We start from the raw sequence: 16,006 nt of genomic DNA, 5'->3' as shown, positions 1-16,006 counted from the left end.
CGCGAGTACTTCGCAAAGTCTCTTCGTCAACGCTATAGGACACCGCTCTCTCAATTTATGTATCTATCCCGGCCACGTCTGTTTGCTCTCCATCAAGCAACGCCAGTAGAGACGGCGATGTGGCGTAATCTTATTTAAAAAAAAAAAAAAAGAAGAAGAAAAAAAGAGCGTCCTGTTCTTACACTCATTAGTGCGAAAGCAGCAGGATTTGGCAGCGGACGTCACCGTCTTCTCAAGAACAACGCCGTCTTTGCGATGCACACAACGTCGTGCTCGTGTGTCACACCTGCGAAATATATGCGCACAAACGGCGCCACTCTCGCATGTCTGTGTGGTGTTCGTAACCCTGTACGAATTGCCAAGCTATACAATTGCGAGATAGCGCTGTGATCATAGCGTGACCGGCGGTACGTTGACGCGAGGGCACGAGTTCGATGCCCAATGGCGGTCACGTCTTGCTTACCTTCATCATGCATGTCGAAGACGAGGAGGTGGCCTGAAGTCGACACGACAATTAACGACTTTGAAACGGAAAAGACGGACACAGCAAAGTCTTTCTTGTTTTTCTTCTTTTTTTTTTTTGTTATAACTCTCGGCCGTCGTAGTAAAAGCAAAGCTTGCGAAGGAGATTGTTGCAGGTGATAGCAAGCTTATCCGTGACATTGCAGAAGACTCCAGCGCTGACGTTAATTGTCTGCGAGGGAGCGCGCTTCCTATATAGAAAGACAGCTATGTGCTCGACGTTTCTCATCTGTTTTAGGCTGTCAGTTTCCTTATTATTATTTTTTTAATATGCGCTTAACCTTTCATGGTCTATACGTAACCGCGGCGACAGAATTCCGAGTGAGGATTGAATGCAAGAACGGTCGCGCATAAAGCGCACAGTGAGTGTGCGTATTGGGGAATCGGAATAAGTACACATAATGCCATGTACATGTAGACCAAGAAAGGGACGCAGACAAGGAACAGCGAAAACGACACGGGCGCTGCTGCCTTTGAGCTACAGCTTTATTGAAAACATACGATAGCGTCATTTTGGTTGTGGCTTTCTTTCTTTATTTCTTTCTTTCTTTCTTTCATTTATACCCTAGCTTATAACTGTCACAAGTTTTCAATATTCAGTTGAAAGTTAGGGATCGCGTTCTCTAAGTATTATCTGCGACGTACAGCCGCAAAGATCTTTAAATAGCGTGCGCGAGCGGCGACTTTCTGTGCGCCAGAACCTTAAATTAGGAACAAATTTACAAATGACTATGCTATCTTCACGAGCTTTGTGAGCATTAGTTAACCTCGACCGTTTCGGAAGTTGGTTCCATCGTAACGCACTGGACAGCAGAAAAAGCATTTACGTAAGCTATAGCTAAAGATTTGGCCGGCTATACATTCTGGATCGTGTGGGATGCTTCGGACACAAGCTCTCGACTGCGGGGCCAGTCCAATGTACCGGGACGTTAAACCCGCCCTTCAAACAACCATCTATGGCCTATATACGCACTACTGTGCAGTTGTCCAATGTCGCATCGAGGCACGAATATTGCCGTCTCCAAAGCATATACGTTATATAGATGGTTAGGCTTCGACAAAGCGTCCTTAGGGACGCCATGTTAATGTGCTCCCGGCTCTGCCGGTACAGCGAGCAGCCGCGTTGGCTCGGGGGCGAAGGTGTCCTGCTGCTCCAAGGACGGTAAGAAGCTGCATTTCGGTGAACTCGAAGCGCGAGGATGCCAGCGTGCTTAGATATCATGTTTCGCACTAGAGAGATCCAAGTGGTGCGAACTGCGTAGCTTTGTTTTAAAGCGAAGCTTGCTTCGACCCGTCGTGGCGTAGCTGTGCGTAAGCTCGAGGTCGCTGGTTCGACCCCGCGGCCGCATTTCAACGCAGTGCGAAATGCAGGAACGCCCGCGTACTCAGATCTAAGTGCACGTTGAATAAACTCCAGGTGATGGAAGTTAATCGAGAGCCCGCCACTACGGCTTGCCTCACATATCGCGGTTCTGGCACGTAAAAGCCCGTTTTGCGTGGATGGCCGAGTGAACTGAGCCAACCCCGGAGACAATCAAAGGTGGCGGCTTAATGGACCGATTCTTACACCAGTGCAGGCTGTCTCTCCTCGCAGGGCGTTTCAACGTGGTTTGTAAAGCAGGCCAATCGCGAAGGCGATGCAACGTCACGGCACCGACACGAGTCTTGGCATCAACCAACAGAACTAACCAATACGTGTTTGTAGCAGCACACCACTTTAAAGTGGAAAGGTGGGCGAATTGGTAAGCATTCATAATGGTAACAGCGCGAAAAAAAAAAAAAAAAAAAACCGACGGACGGGGCACATCTGAGCAGCTCTACTAGGAAGCTTTCGCTTGGCAATCACCCTCCGATGGTTTCTGCCGATTTTCTTTCTTTCTTTATTTTTTCCTATTTGTTTCTTTCGTGGTGCTTTACGGCAAACACGACAAGCGACTACGTCGTCTCCCATCGCCACAACCGCGGCTTGTGGACGTACTCGTAAAACCCAATCAATAGCGACTCCAGTGGTAACATCTGCGATTGCGGCCGGTGCGTCGCATGCGGCAGCGGCAAAAGGCCGCGAACTGTTTGTTCGCCGAGGGCACAGCGCGCGCATATGTAATGCCACGCGCGCACAAAACCAGCTGTGCGGCTTGCCAGCTATCGGCGCCGGCGCTGCGGCGTCGCGAGTCAGCACGTGCACGGCACGTGATGCCTGAAGCGTTTTTTTTCTTTTTTGGGGGGGACGTGCACTTTCGCTAGCGCTCGCGCTCTGCGCGCGCTACGCCCTCCGCGCCGGCAGTGACGTGGACCCAGCCCTCGTATGACGCCACGCGGGGGACGACCTCGCGGTCTTCCCGCTCGCTCGACAAACGGCGGCCACGTCGTGTTCAGACGAGAGGGAGATCAACTGCCGGTCGAGCACATATATGCTTCCTCGTGTGTTTTTACCGTACTCGCCTAATTACACTCAGCCACTATGTAAGGTTAACGAAACGCGGATGCCGCGACAAATGTGAATTTCCTCTCTGTTCAGCCATGACGCTTCTAATTTATTTAGTAGACCACTTTGTAAAACCGCAAGTTTCGTAAACCGCATGTGCCCGAGTTTCGCGGTAATTCAGCTTTTTTTTTTCTCTCTCTTTTTCGCAAATCGTGCGTTCCATAACCTTTTGTAGTGCGACTGTGTGCGAACTCTCGATGATCAATGAAGGGTGTCGTCGTTGAATTTGTCCAGTTCGCTAAAGCTAAGATCGAAAGCCATCGCATGGCGCAGATCACTTTCTATGTATTGTAAACAGCTGAACGTTGAATACTCTACCCCTAGATGCAGCTGCGAATAGCATTCAATTCGAACTGGCAACGGCAAGTTCAAGGACGGCAATGCTGACTATATCCTTTGAAACTGCACCTGCAACACGGGTATTGCAATTCTTTTTTTTTTCTTCTTAAACTCCGTTTTCTATTCATCGAGGTTGCGACGATCGTGTAAATATAAAGAAATGGAAGATTTACGACGTTGCTGTTAAATCGTGAGAAACGCCGGGAGCACTGAAATATAAATCTATAGGGAAACCTAAGAACGATGTGATGGTTAGGCGACGCTAAAAGATAAACGAAGACGTGTACGCAGCGAGGAGAGAACTAACCGTTGCAGTTGGAGAGCAACAATATCCCGAGAGATTCCTTGTCGAGACGTGACTGCTGGCTGCTTCGGCGCTATGAGACTATTACTTCCTTCTGGGCTTTGTCAGAGCCTATAAGGAAGGTGCTATGTTTATCCTTGTCTGTGCTTGTTATGTTATGTTAATGAGTCCACCGCATGTAACAGAAAACTGTGCGTGCTGGGTGAGTTGGTATAATAGCGCAATATACGAATAATAGCGCGATAAACAAGGGACGGGAAGGATACACAATACGATCGCAGACTATAACGACTCGGGTTAATTGTCAGAAACACCAGTATATATTGCATATTACACACACGTGTAAAAAAGCTTAAAGATTTAGCGGCATGCAAGTTATCAATCTCTAACTTATCCAGCATAACAGACGGCCTCGCAACTGCACCCCTGCTGTAATCAAGTAATCAGTCTATGAAGATATTTCAAAGCGCGTGGACATCGACGGACGCATCTCGAAGCAAGGTAATCATTGGCACGGACTCGGTGTTCTGAAGATACTCTTCAAGAGCCTTCACTTAGGTCTTCAGTTCGCGATGAAACTCCGAGCTTTAAAGCCCAGCTTTCTGCCACCGGCACGGCAAAGGAACACGCTATGGAACTCGTTCTTTCCGTGGCGGTGCTAATAAACGCTGTCTCAACTCACATTACGTACCATCCGATAAGCGCTTTAGTTTGGCACGAAGTGTCTTGCCAACAACGCATCAGGCTGTCGATAAGATGAGCAAGCATACACGTGCAAACCACGCCTACGCTCCAAAAACGTTCTATGAATAATAATAAGGCAAGTGGTATATATATATATATATATATATATATATATATATATATATAATAACTTTGAAACTGCCCTGACCAAGAGAGTTCCACTCTCGAAACATGGCAATGACGACGTATCACTGTGGTATCATTACGTCAAACAATAACTGGTCCAATTGATCTCCTACATTCCGCTTATATATATATATATATATATATATATATATATATATATATATATATATATATATATATATATATATATACACCTTCTGAGCAGAAGGTTCTGGGCGTTAAACTTCACGGCAAAAACGACTTTCCGATTTAGCACGGTGCGATCGTGTAGTCCATGGAGGAGGTGCCGGCCTTGAGCGCGGAGCTCTTTTAATCTAAAAATTTCCGCGTAGCAAAGAAGACGATGCTTCATGAGTCAGCAGCGAAGGCGGTCCTGAAACTTTAGAAACACGCTCACTGAACGAAGCTCCCTTGGATTCCTACAATAACACACAAAGCGAAAGGAGCGAGGCTGAGGAGATCGATGAACTCGCTCGTCCGATGTCGCAATCGACTCATCCGCGGTCGATCACCACCTCGCGATAGCTTGCATTCCAGTCACAGAATCGGGACTCTTTCCCTGCGACGTCACGACGCGATTCGAAGAGGCCCCGGGCCCCCTAGCACGATCGAGGTCGCAGTCTCAATATCGAGCCGTATTGGAGTCAGCCTTGGCTTGACGACTTGCGCCGTTTACTTTGCTTCCGCCTGTGAAACGAATGCGGCCGCCACAGAAAATTGTAAAAACGTAGAGAAGCCGACAGACGGCCTTTCTACGTCGCACCAGACGACACACCCTCCCTGCTGCCGAACGCCAGCAGAAGACGGCCGGAAGGTGCGGAAGGGACGCCCATTGATTGCCGGCGCTCCCTTCTGACGTCAGTGCCGCGTCCCTGCGCGCGATTGGCGCGCGGCGAGCGCAACTTTCGCTGACGTGGGTTCTGACGCGATTTGTGACGCAAGGCTGTCTGTCGTCTGCTAGCGGCGCGCCAGCGGTCACCTGCTGGTGCGCCGTGTGGTGGCGGCTGATCCCGTCTTCGAGAACCCTCCCTCTCGATAACGCTTAGCAGCGGCAGCGAGAAAACCACCGGGGAGTCGAAGTGTGCTGCGCGCTGTGCTGCGCGCGGCTGTTATTCCCGGGGAGAAGGTGACCCGGGTCGACCGACACGGCTCTGTTCTGGGGCATCGGGTCGGGGCCACACTCTCCGGGCGAGCGCAGCGGGCCGCTGCTTTAAATATAGACGGCGCCGCTTTTCTTTTGCGACTCGAGGTTCTTTTCTTTTGTCCGGGAGCAGCCATTGGCCGTGGGTGCAGGTCTGAAAGAAATAAAAGAGACAGAGAAAAAATGAAACAGAAAGAAAGGAAGGAAGAAAAGAGAAGAAATAATGCAGATTAAAGAAGCGAGGGCGCCTTGGACTGTTTGTTGGAAGTTTCCGTTGCTGTGACAGGCCGTTTGACGGCGCCTCAATAACAGTTATTTACGCGAATGATTACAGCATTTGTCTAGGTCAAGAATAGCAGTTGCGTATAAAGGTACAACCATAGACATCGGTTGGCAGCGTGTCTTACGGGCCGAGCTGTGCACGTTTCTCGCCTAACGGTATACAGCAAGTCAGAGGCTGAATACGCCACGTATCTCGTTCGTTTACCATTAGCCTGCCGTCTTCACTAGGAATGTGCCCAAATAGTATCACGCTTGACTCGCATCTGCTCTTAGGAACAGTTCAAGTGTAAGAACATTAGTTTTTTGTGATATGGAGTTTAATACTGCGGAAATCGACAGGTGGTATAAACTTTCATGACAAGGAAAGTATATCCTTCACCCATCCGGGATTAATTTTTTCTTCGACTACGAAGCTTCGTTTTTCAGAAACGCCAGAACGTTATTTTTTTCTTTGCAGCGCCATGCAACTTGCGTATGGATGACCATGGCACGCCAAAACGGATATATATATATGTGTGTGTGTGTGTGTGTGTGTGTGTGTGTGTGTGTGTGTGTGTGTGTGTGTGTGTGTGTATAGGGTGTTTTTTAGCTGCACTAAATTTTTTAAATTAGAAAAATATATATCTTGGTCACCTTATGTTTTGCATTCGAGTGTACGGATTGGCGGTCTCTAGATACAGAGCAATTTCCGCACTTACGTGCGTAATTAGTGAAGTTACGTTAATTAACTTTCTAATTATCAACAATAGGTGGCTACAGTAAATGAGTACGTTGGGGCCCGTCCTCGACGCTACCTATCTCAACGATCAAATTTTGAATAGCGGAGTTCATGTGGGAGCTACGCGAACAATTAATACCCCTTGGCAGGCTCCTTGACACCGAAACTGGCCGCAAAAAGAGCGTCTGTGTCGTCGATGTGTACGTTGGGGCCCGTACTCATTTACTGTAGCCACCTATAGTTGATAATTAGAAAGTTAATTACCATAACTTCGCTAATTACACACGTAAGTGCGAAAATTACTCTGTATCTAGAGGCCGCCAATCCGTACACTCGAATGGTAAACATAACGTGACCAAGATTTATATTTTTCTAATTTTAATAACTTGGTGCAGCTAAAAACAAAAAAAAAAAAAAACACCCTGTATATCCGCCTTTCCGCGGACGTTAATTGCTTTCATTTTGAAGTGTGAAACAACGCGAACAAACAGGAACAGACGAAAGAATTAGGAACAACGCGGCGCTGACTCTTAACTGATCTTATTAAGGAAAATCGCGCACATATAAAGGAACTACGGGTAGTACGTGAAAAACAAATCACACAAAGCGCGGGCTTCTTTAAAGCCCAGCTTCCTGCCACTAGCACGGCAAAGGAACTCGTTCTTTCCATGGCGGTGCTAATAAAAACTGGCTCGTCTCACATTACCATCGCAGGACGTAGGACAAACTCCAATCGTACAGCGAAAGGTAAACAGAGTAAAGAACGATGGAAGTAGTGAAATTATTTCGCGCGAATAATCAAGTTTCGTGTGGACAACCAAGTCGCGTGGTCACGTGGGCGCGAGAGCATGGGTAAAGCTGAAGGGCATAACCCTCATTGCTGTCGCTGTCACCGCTTCGCCCATCGAGCGAAAAATGCAATAACTTCTTTCCTTCTTTTCCTTTCTGCCCTTTCCAGGAGTTATAAGCCATCTTTCACGCAATAAACCGTTCACCTGGTAATCAGCGCAGCGTCCGTTGCCACCCTGTTATTTGTACCATTTTTAGCGCTGTTTCCTCCCAAAACACGCACCAGCTAGCTAATCTACTCGTCTTATTGCAGGATGACGGAGGGCGCAGATCTTAAGAAAAACAGCAGATCTAAATTATAGTTACACATCATTGCCTTCTCGCGTATTATCTTTGGAAGTTAAAAATATTGCCCCTTGTATATAGAGTTCCCGAGCGATAAATTGACCTCTGATTGTTGTACTTACATTACTTTTTTTTTTCTTTTCAACGTTGCTGCGGCTAATGATTTGCACATTTGTTTCTCCTTTCCCTCTGTAGGTGCCGTAAGCCAGCTTGTAACAGAGACGTGCATGACACTAAGCTCTCTAATTATGTACCTCATATGACTGCCAGGAGCATAATCAAAGTTCAAACAAACGAACGATAGCGACACTTACGTCAGCCCTTCGGCAGTGGACGGAGGACAGAAAGAAGTGTTGAACGGGCACTAGCGTTGTTATTTCTGTGCTCCGTCCGTGGTTGCGCTGTTTTTAAAATGAATTACCACGGTCCCACAGATTTCTTCGGCAGAGGCCGGATCGTTTGATAGCTCATTGATGTACTGCTATTAAGTACGTGAGAGCACTTTAGCAGGTCTAATGTAAACTTCTAGCGGACGCACACCAAGCGCCAGCTGAGAGCGAAGGTCTTGAGGCCAGGATTTTCAAATGCAGTGCAAGGTTTCTTGCTGATTCGTTAATCAAGTTTTCCAGACAATGTTTAAGGCTCCTCTTAGCATCTACACTTCGTTTACACACTGCTTGCAAATTCCAACCTGCTACGTCTATTCACCTGCCTGTGTGTACATTCTTCGAATATCACACACCGAGGACCGGTTGTATCCTGGGCAGATATCCGGGTTGTACCTTCAGTTGCGTCGTAATTCTGGCCGGACAGACTTGACAAAAACCCACATCTCGTTCCTTTCTCTCTTCTCCGATAATGCGCAGGCATGATCGACTGCTTCGTCCGCATCCCCAAAGAGCAAGGCTTCCTCAGCTTCTGGCGTGGCAACATGGCCAACGTGATCAGATACTTCCCCACCCAGGCACTCAACTTCGCCTTCAAGGACAAGTACAAGCAGATCTTCCTCGGGGGCGTCGACAAGAAGACCCAGTTCTGGCGCTACTTCGCCGGCAACCTGGCTTCCGGAGGTGCGGCCGGAGCCACGTCCCTGTGCTTCGTCTACCCACTGGACTTTGCCCGAACCCGGCTGGCCGCCGACACCGGCAAGGGTGCCGGACAGCGGGAGTTCAGTGGGCTGGGCAACTGCCTCACCAAGATCTTCAAGTCCGATGGCCTTATGGGTCTCTACCGTGGCTTCAACGTGTCTGTCCAGGTCAGTGAGGGCCTCTGGGTAGTCGTGGGGCTGTGCTTGCATGCGCACCGGTCGCTTCCTGTCCAGCTATGCACATTCAGCGTGTGTCAATCAGCGAGACGCCTTTATAGAAGCGAGACAGGGTCATGGGGAAAGCCATTGGTTATTTTCAGCAACCACGAGGCAGCCACAAAGCGCTGACGCGTATTTTTCAAGTTGCAAGAACTCCATCGCAGGCTTCGCGAACGTAAAAGGATGATACTTTGCACGGACGATAGGTTGAGAAACACCGATATTTTAATTCGGTGGTGAGGTTGGTCTCAAAGTGGCGACCTTGCGCCACCATCATTGTCTTGAGGTAATATTTCAGCGGAAATCCGCTAGGTGGAGATAAGTAATAAAGGGAAACTGAGACATCCACCCTAATGTAGCAATTTGCTACAATGGAAACCCAACCGGGTTCCTCGAAAGAAAGCCTCGCAGTTGAAGAAAAATTCGTCCTGGTGCGGGACACCAGGACATCATTGCCTTGAGGTCACCCCGCAGGTCTTTACGCACGTCATACGCTGACGTCGAGCAGGAATAAGGCGAGATATCGTGAAGTTGCTCATATATATATATATATCGTTGACGTCCTGACGCACATATCCGGGCCTTCTGGGTATCGAAAGCGAAACTAGTACAAATAAAGAAGTATTACAATAAATTATTGAAAACACTCTATTGCTTGACAGCATTTCTTCTAAGATGTAGAGGGTGTGAACCCTTTATTTAACCCAAAAGACAAGACACGTCGAAGTTGTCATGTTAGTACTTTGTTAAACAAGGTAGGAGAAATATACAAGTAAATGTAGGATGGAAGTTTTCTTCATTATTATTTTTTATTGACATGATAGAAGATGTTCGTCCACTAATACTGCGCCAGCTACTCATTGGATCTGGAAGAGGCGGTGCAGTTACATACATAGTTCTGCGTGCTTTTGCAAATAGCTTTGTTGGTGAATTTCGTTTTATATCTGTCGGTAAGAAAGCTCTAGGAGCTCATTAAACTTCACAGATAGCCAGACAAACACCAGCGTCCTTACTTCCTGAGCCCAGCATCTCACTGGAACAAACTTTTATTTCTTTGTATAAGCAATAGAGAGAGAGAGAGAGAGAGAGAGAAATGAAAGAAAGGAAAGGCAGGGAGGTTAACCACAAGAGAGATTAGGTTTGCTAACCTACACTGGGGGTGAGGGGAGGGGGGGGGGTAGTGCACGTAGAAGCATAAGACGGAAATAGAGGTGTACACAGTCACTGCCATCCACAGCACAAGATAACAGTTAACACTTGTCGGCGCTAAAGTCACTCGCGCAAGTTTCTTGTTCGTAAGAACTAAAAAAAATGCATTCGTAGCCTTCTGCTGCGACGACTTGATAGGTCGGTATTCTAAGATTACTCGTAGTTCTTCTGGCAATGGTCGTCATTGATACGTTCTAGAGGGGTTGCAAGTGTGAATTATTTCTGCACATTGTATCGAGGACAGTCGGGAGGCCACATACAGTATCTCATATTGTATTAAGGCCGCGTACTGACACATAAATTTCCGGGGGGGGGGGGGGGGGGGGTCACGTGCTTGGTGTGCAACGCCTTGGCTACGCCGCTATTCCCAGGTGGTCAAAATTAATCCAGAGTCCCCCTCTACGGCTTGCCTCATAACTACATCGCGGTTTTGGCACGTAAAGTCCCATAATATTAACAAACTTCGCTTCATTGCATTCTGAGAACAAAAGAAAATTTAGAGATCCTTGAGCAGGAGATCTTTGAAAAAGCGCTTAGAACTAAAGACAAGGCGAAGACCTTATTCCTCGTTTTCAGCCCCTTTTCAGAGATGAACCAGGAGTTTGCCACTACCTAATAATTGCAAACTCGCCCAATTTTCTATTATTTATTAAGCAGGACCGTTGGTCCACGTCTTAAACTGCATTTCCGCGTCTCGACGTTCGCGAACCCGAATGTAGTTTGCTCACTACGACCGGGCACAAACACTGTAAACGCAGACCATCGGTGAATGTCAAGCCCTCTCAGAAATGTAAACAAATTAGGGGATAAGTTATTATTTTATTATGAAATAGTTGACAGCATTTAATTGTTTCTATAGTGTCCACAGGAAGACGTCGTGGTTCTCATGAAAAGCCAAACATATACGCATGAACGAAAAGATCCTGTCGATCTGAATTAAAAAAAAAAACTATTTTGTTTGTATGTCCCGTTTTTGATTGGCTGGTACGTTTGCTCTCATGTCAGTGCGCTCGGCTATTACGGTTTGGCTACGGATTAGCTCAAGGTTCACTTTGCATTGTTTCAAATTGGACGGCACTTTTTCTCTTATATTATTGTTGTCATTATCACGATTGGCTCTTGCAACTTCTTGGGGATCATTGTTGCAGACGCCGACATTCCTCGATTCAAAGTCCCTTTTATTGATTTGGACGTCTCGAAACAGACCAGACAGCAAAAGACAGATTCGCTTGAGCGAATTCCAGTTTGCGTATAGTTGTGGCGCTCTCATGAGCTACCTTTCCGTACCGGACTGCCTTGAGCGTTTCAGTATTAGCGCTGCTTTATACGCTTGTGCTCATCCTGCGGTGCTAACAACGCGATGCAGCAGACGAGAAGTTGGCGCTCTCGAGGAAAATATATACGGCAGTGGAGGGAGCACGAAAACAAGACCGAGGCATGGCATGCGTTAAAATCGAAGCATCGACAAAGAACCAGAAGTGAAGCTAAAGGCGCGGAACTGAGAAACGCACGCCTGTTAAGACAGGAATGACCATGTGGCAATTGAGCTTGCAAAATGCATGTCATTGGACATGGGTTTGCACCGTCGTATTTGTTTCTCTCTGCGTTTATGTAATTCCTTTTTTAAACGTTGCGTTGCCAGTATTACGTCAGCGAGCTTGCGAAATCTAGTTGCAGCCATTTTTTCGCGACACTGCAAACAGAGACGCGACGAGGCTTTCACGTGTGCTTGCCCTAAGGACCTCGCAAATATACGCATCATCACGCTTTCATTTTCACATTATTGTGCCGTGACATTATAATAAACGTTACAGCGCATTCTTCTTGAGTTAGTCATGAGGACCTTTACGGTGCAAAGGAGGGTTAAAGCCAGAAACAAGGCTTGAAGTATTGGCTCTTTCAATATCGAGTGTGAAAGTAACACCGACTAAAGAAATGTGACACGCATAACCTTTACTTCAAGCTATCGATAACCACGAAAATGGGTCTGTTTAATAAACTTGATTGTGACAAACATCGTCGAAACAGCTTACTTTGTCTTGAAAGCAACAGCACAGCACGACCAAGCATCGTAACGATCGCGCTGGCACCTGGTGCTTTTGCGACAGGTGGTTTGCGATTCGCTTTGTGAATGAAAAGATGGACCACCGAACGAGACACACTTACATCATACAGTACCGGGAGTTCTTGCCTTGTTTCTGGCTCTCAATATTTTGTTATTCGTTGCCACTGGTCTTTCGTCTTTATTTTTAATACCGCGGTGTCACATGGCCACTTTCGATCGCGATCGATCCTGCTCCGGATCGAATTTCTTGATCGCGATCGACAATGATCGCGGCTACAAGGGCGACCGGTTCGGAATTAGTTTGGGTGAGCTAAAGCGCACCAAGGGTCGTAGTGGGTCAAAAACGCTTATCGAATTGGTCTAATATGTGGTAAAAATTGTAATGTAAAGCTCATCTATTTATTTTTTTCAGGAAAATATTTCTTTTGTCATTGTTGGTAATGCTATTATTGTCTGCTGATCGTCTGCAACTCTCCGAACTACATGTATGGTCGTCCGCATACACGATCGCGATGCCCGGATCGCGATTGTCTGGATTCGGATCGAACAAGGCCACGAACGAACGTGACCGTGTAGCAGCACTCGTTCTGGAGCGAGCTCGACACGGTTAGGGCCCGATTGTGATCGAAAGTGACCGCGTAGCACTGGTACAATATTAGCTCGCGATTTAATAGACGTAACCGACTATTTGTTTCCGAGAACAAGCTGTCGCTGTTAGCTCGCCTGTGTGAAAGAGATTTCCCTCTGGACTGCTATACGCTCAGACAAGAAAAAAGAAAGAAGAATGCGTCAAAAAATTTGTGAAGTACGACCTACACACAATCTGCAAACATTATGGCATCGAATTGTAATTCGATTGCACGAAAAACATAGTTCTGTTACGCGTAAACTCAAACACAATGCCTTCCAGCTGCCGTTTGTTTTTGGGCCCTCCGCCTGGCGGAAGTGCGTTATTGAACTAATCAAATCTCTGAAATTAAAATATGGAAAAAAATTCGTGAAGTACGACTTAAACACAACCTACAGACACGATAGCATCGGATTGTAATTCGAATATACGAGAAAACGTAATACTGTTACGCCGAAACTCAAACACATGCCCCCTTTTGGGTGAGCACGCCACGAAACATCCCGACGAACTACAGGCTAACATTTTCGCTGTAAAAGAAAGGAAGGAAGTACACCATTTCTCACTCTTTGGGCAATGACGCAGGGCATCATCATCTACCGGGCGGCCTACTTCGGCTTCTTCGACACGGCCAAGGGCATGCTTCCGGACCCCAAGAACACGCCGCTGGTCATTTCGTGGATGATCGCTCAGACCGTGACCACCGTGGCAGGCATCATCTCCTACCCGTTCGACACCGTCAGGAGGCGGATGATGATGCAGAGCGGCCGATCCGTGGAGGAGCGCCAGTACAAGAACACCATACACTGCTGGGGCAAGATCTACAGGACGGAAGGAGGCGCCGCTTTCTTCAAGGGAGCCTTCTCCAACGTGCTCCGAGGCACCGGAGGCGCGCTCGTGCTCGTCCTCTACGACGAGATCAAGGCGTTCATATTCTAGGAGCCCCCCTGAGGATAACAGAGAGTAGTATTACAAATGGGGAACGGGGGACGGCGAGGTGCGCGTAAGCTACACGTTGAGGAATGCACGAGGCGTCTTCTAGCCTGCCGCACCGGTGGTTCCGCGATTCAAAAACGTATAGGCAGTGGCGACTTGGCGGAGACCTCTGGAGACAGCGAGTGAATTTTAGGCTTAAACAGTTGATTCTGGCTTGAGTGATTGGGACCTTTTGACGCACCAACGCTGCTTCTGAAAAGCAGTTTGCTAGCTATCTGTACAGTAAAATGGAACCGGTCGTTCAGGGGAGTCATTTGCCATCATTTTTTGTTCATCAACTACACGAGACCAAGAGAAGCGTCAAGAGCCAGGATTCCCCTCCTTGTTTTCTTTCTTTTTTTTCCAGCTAGCCTCGAGAGGTTTGTATTTTAACAGCGACTCGGGAATGAGCTAGACGACGAAATTTCATCGTGATATATGTTAGGAAAGCGCGCCGGAACCCGAGGTGTTGCGGCCAGAAGACGTGTACGGGCTTAGGGAGACCCGCATTCCTCTCGGCGCAAGGCGTCAGCACGACCTCGACGCCATTCCGTCGCCCGCTTTGTTTCCGTTCAGGGAGACCGGGAGCGCTCCGAGGTTGACAGCGGACGCCTTGCGCCGATGCGACCGGGGTCGGTATACCATAGGGATCCTTTTGTACTTATCGCAGACACACTCACTCGTGTCACCGACCGCATTATCAAATCGCCCTCGCGCCTGAAGGGTTGCAGTGTTGCCGCATGATGAACGCCTCAACGACCACGCGAGCAGAATGCTTTCACGCGCTCTTTTCGGCGATGATCACTGTTGTGACACCGACAGAGACTTTCCCCCGTTTATATTCACCCTGGCCACTTTCCCCGTGGCCTGCACGGCATGCCATTGTAGAGGAAGATTTTTTTAAGAGCCAGTACTTTTAGACCGCCTTTAAGCATTTGTAAAGATCCAAGGAAGTGCTCAAAGCACACCGATCTGTAGGGGGGGCGTTGCATGCCCGCTCTATAGTTACAGCAACGACGAATAGAAGAGGTGTTGGTGATGCGGCCACAGTGCAACCGCTCGGAGACTCGAAAGGCTCCCATGCCGGCAGCGCCGGCATGTATAGACAGCCACGGCCCGTCGTAATGCGGTGGTTCCAGTACGGGGTCCAGCTAGCTCACGGCTCCAGCCCGTCTTCACACGAGTGGGCACACACGGGCGTGCCTTGTCGTATACCACATAGAGAGACAGTGACGCTTAGGAACATGAACCAGGCAAGTCCTTGCAAGCTCGAGCCGTCACACCGACAGTCGATGCAACGGAGCAATAAAGAAAACAACGCTGTTGCGTTCGATTGTAAAAAAACCCTGGTGTGAAGTGTTGTTGTTTCTTCCTCTCTCACCTTCCGGGCACGCATGCCAGCGGCTGGTCACCGAGCTCAATAAATTTGTCAACGACTGCACGGCGACGTCCACATTAAAATAATTCGTTCACTATAGGAGGGGTACGTGGGGGGGGGGGGGGGTAAGGAGGGGCAATTTCTCCAGCACTGTCGCCCGATCCGCAAGACCAAGTGGCTCTAGAAACAACTTGAGAAGACAACGTCGTGCTATGCTCACAAGCGATGTGCGACGGAGGACACGCGGCACCAAAGGTAAGTAGACGCTTTCAAAGTAGTGAGAACAAATAAAACTATTACATTGTTATAGCAATTATATGGACACTCCAAGCGCATTTCTGCCGTCGCCGTCGTCGTGAGGTTCCGTATAAAGCCCAACGGCGATAAAATTGCCGCCGCGCGCCGTACGTTGTGTGTGCGAGTGAAAGCGTACGAGGCTGAGCCGGCAATCGCGGCTCAACGTAGCGCACGCGACGGAGGAAGGCAGGCCAGAAGCGCGCGTTCTTTCGCGCGCGAGGCACGGGGGCGAGGCGACGGAGAGGGAGGGGGGTGCATTGCGCTCCATCTGCTGCTGCCCTTATCACGGCCACGCGGGCGCCATACCTTGAAAGCGATCTGCGATGTGGGCGAAGTGCACGCCTGCGTGGGCC

General features: G+C 48.3%; 1 protein-coding gene across 1 annotated transcript in view; it reads left to right on the top strand.

The window, feature by feature from the left end:
- The window catches only part of LOC119450806 (ADP,ATP carrier protein), a 41,617-nt gene extending 26,278 nt beyond the window's left edge, over nucleotides 1–15,339 (top strand). The window contains exons 3-4 of the mRNA XM_037714302.2: nucleotides 8,662–9,050; nucleotides 13,589–15,339. Of these exons, the coding sequence (XP_037570230.1) occupies nucleotides 8,662–9,050; nucleotides 13,589–13,942 (743 nt within the window). The 3' untranslated portion in view covers nucleotides 13,943–15,339. The remainder of the gene's footprint in view (nucleotides 1–8,661; nucleotides 9,051–13,588) is intronic.
- The last annotated feature ends 667 nt before the right edge of the window (nucleotides 15,340–16,006 follow it).

The sequence above is a fragment of the Dermacentor silvarum genome, chromosome 4, assembly GCF_013339745.2.
Source record: "Dermacentor silvarum isolate Dsil-2018 chromosome 4, BIME_Dsil_1.4, whole genome shotgun sequence".
NCBI lineage: Eukaryota > Metazoa > Arthropoda > Arachnida > Ixodida > Ixodidae > Dermacentor > Dermacentor silvarum.
This window is presented reverse-complemented; position numbering and strand designations above follow the sequence as displayed.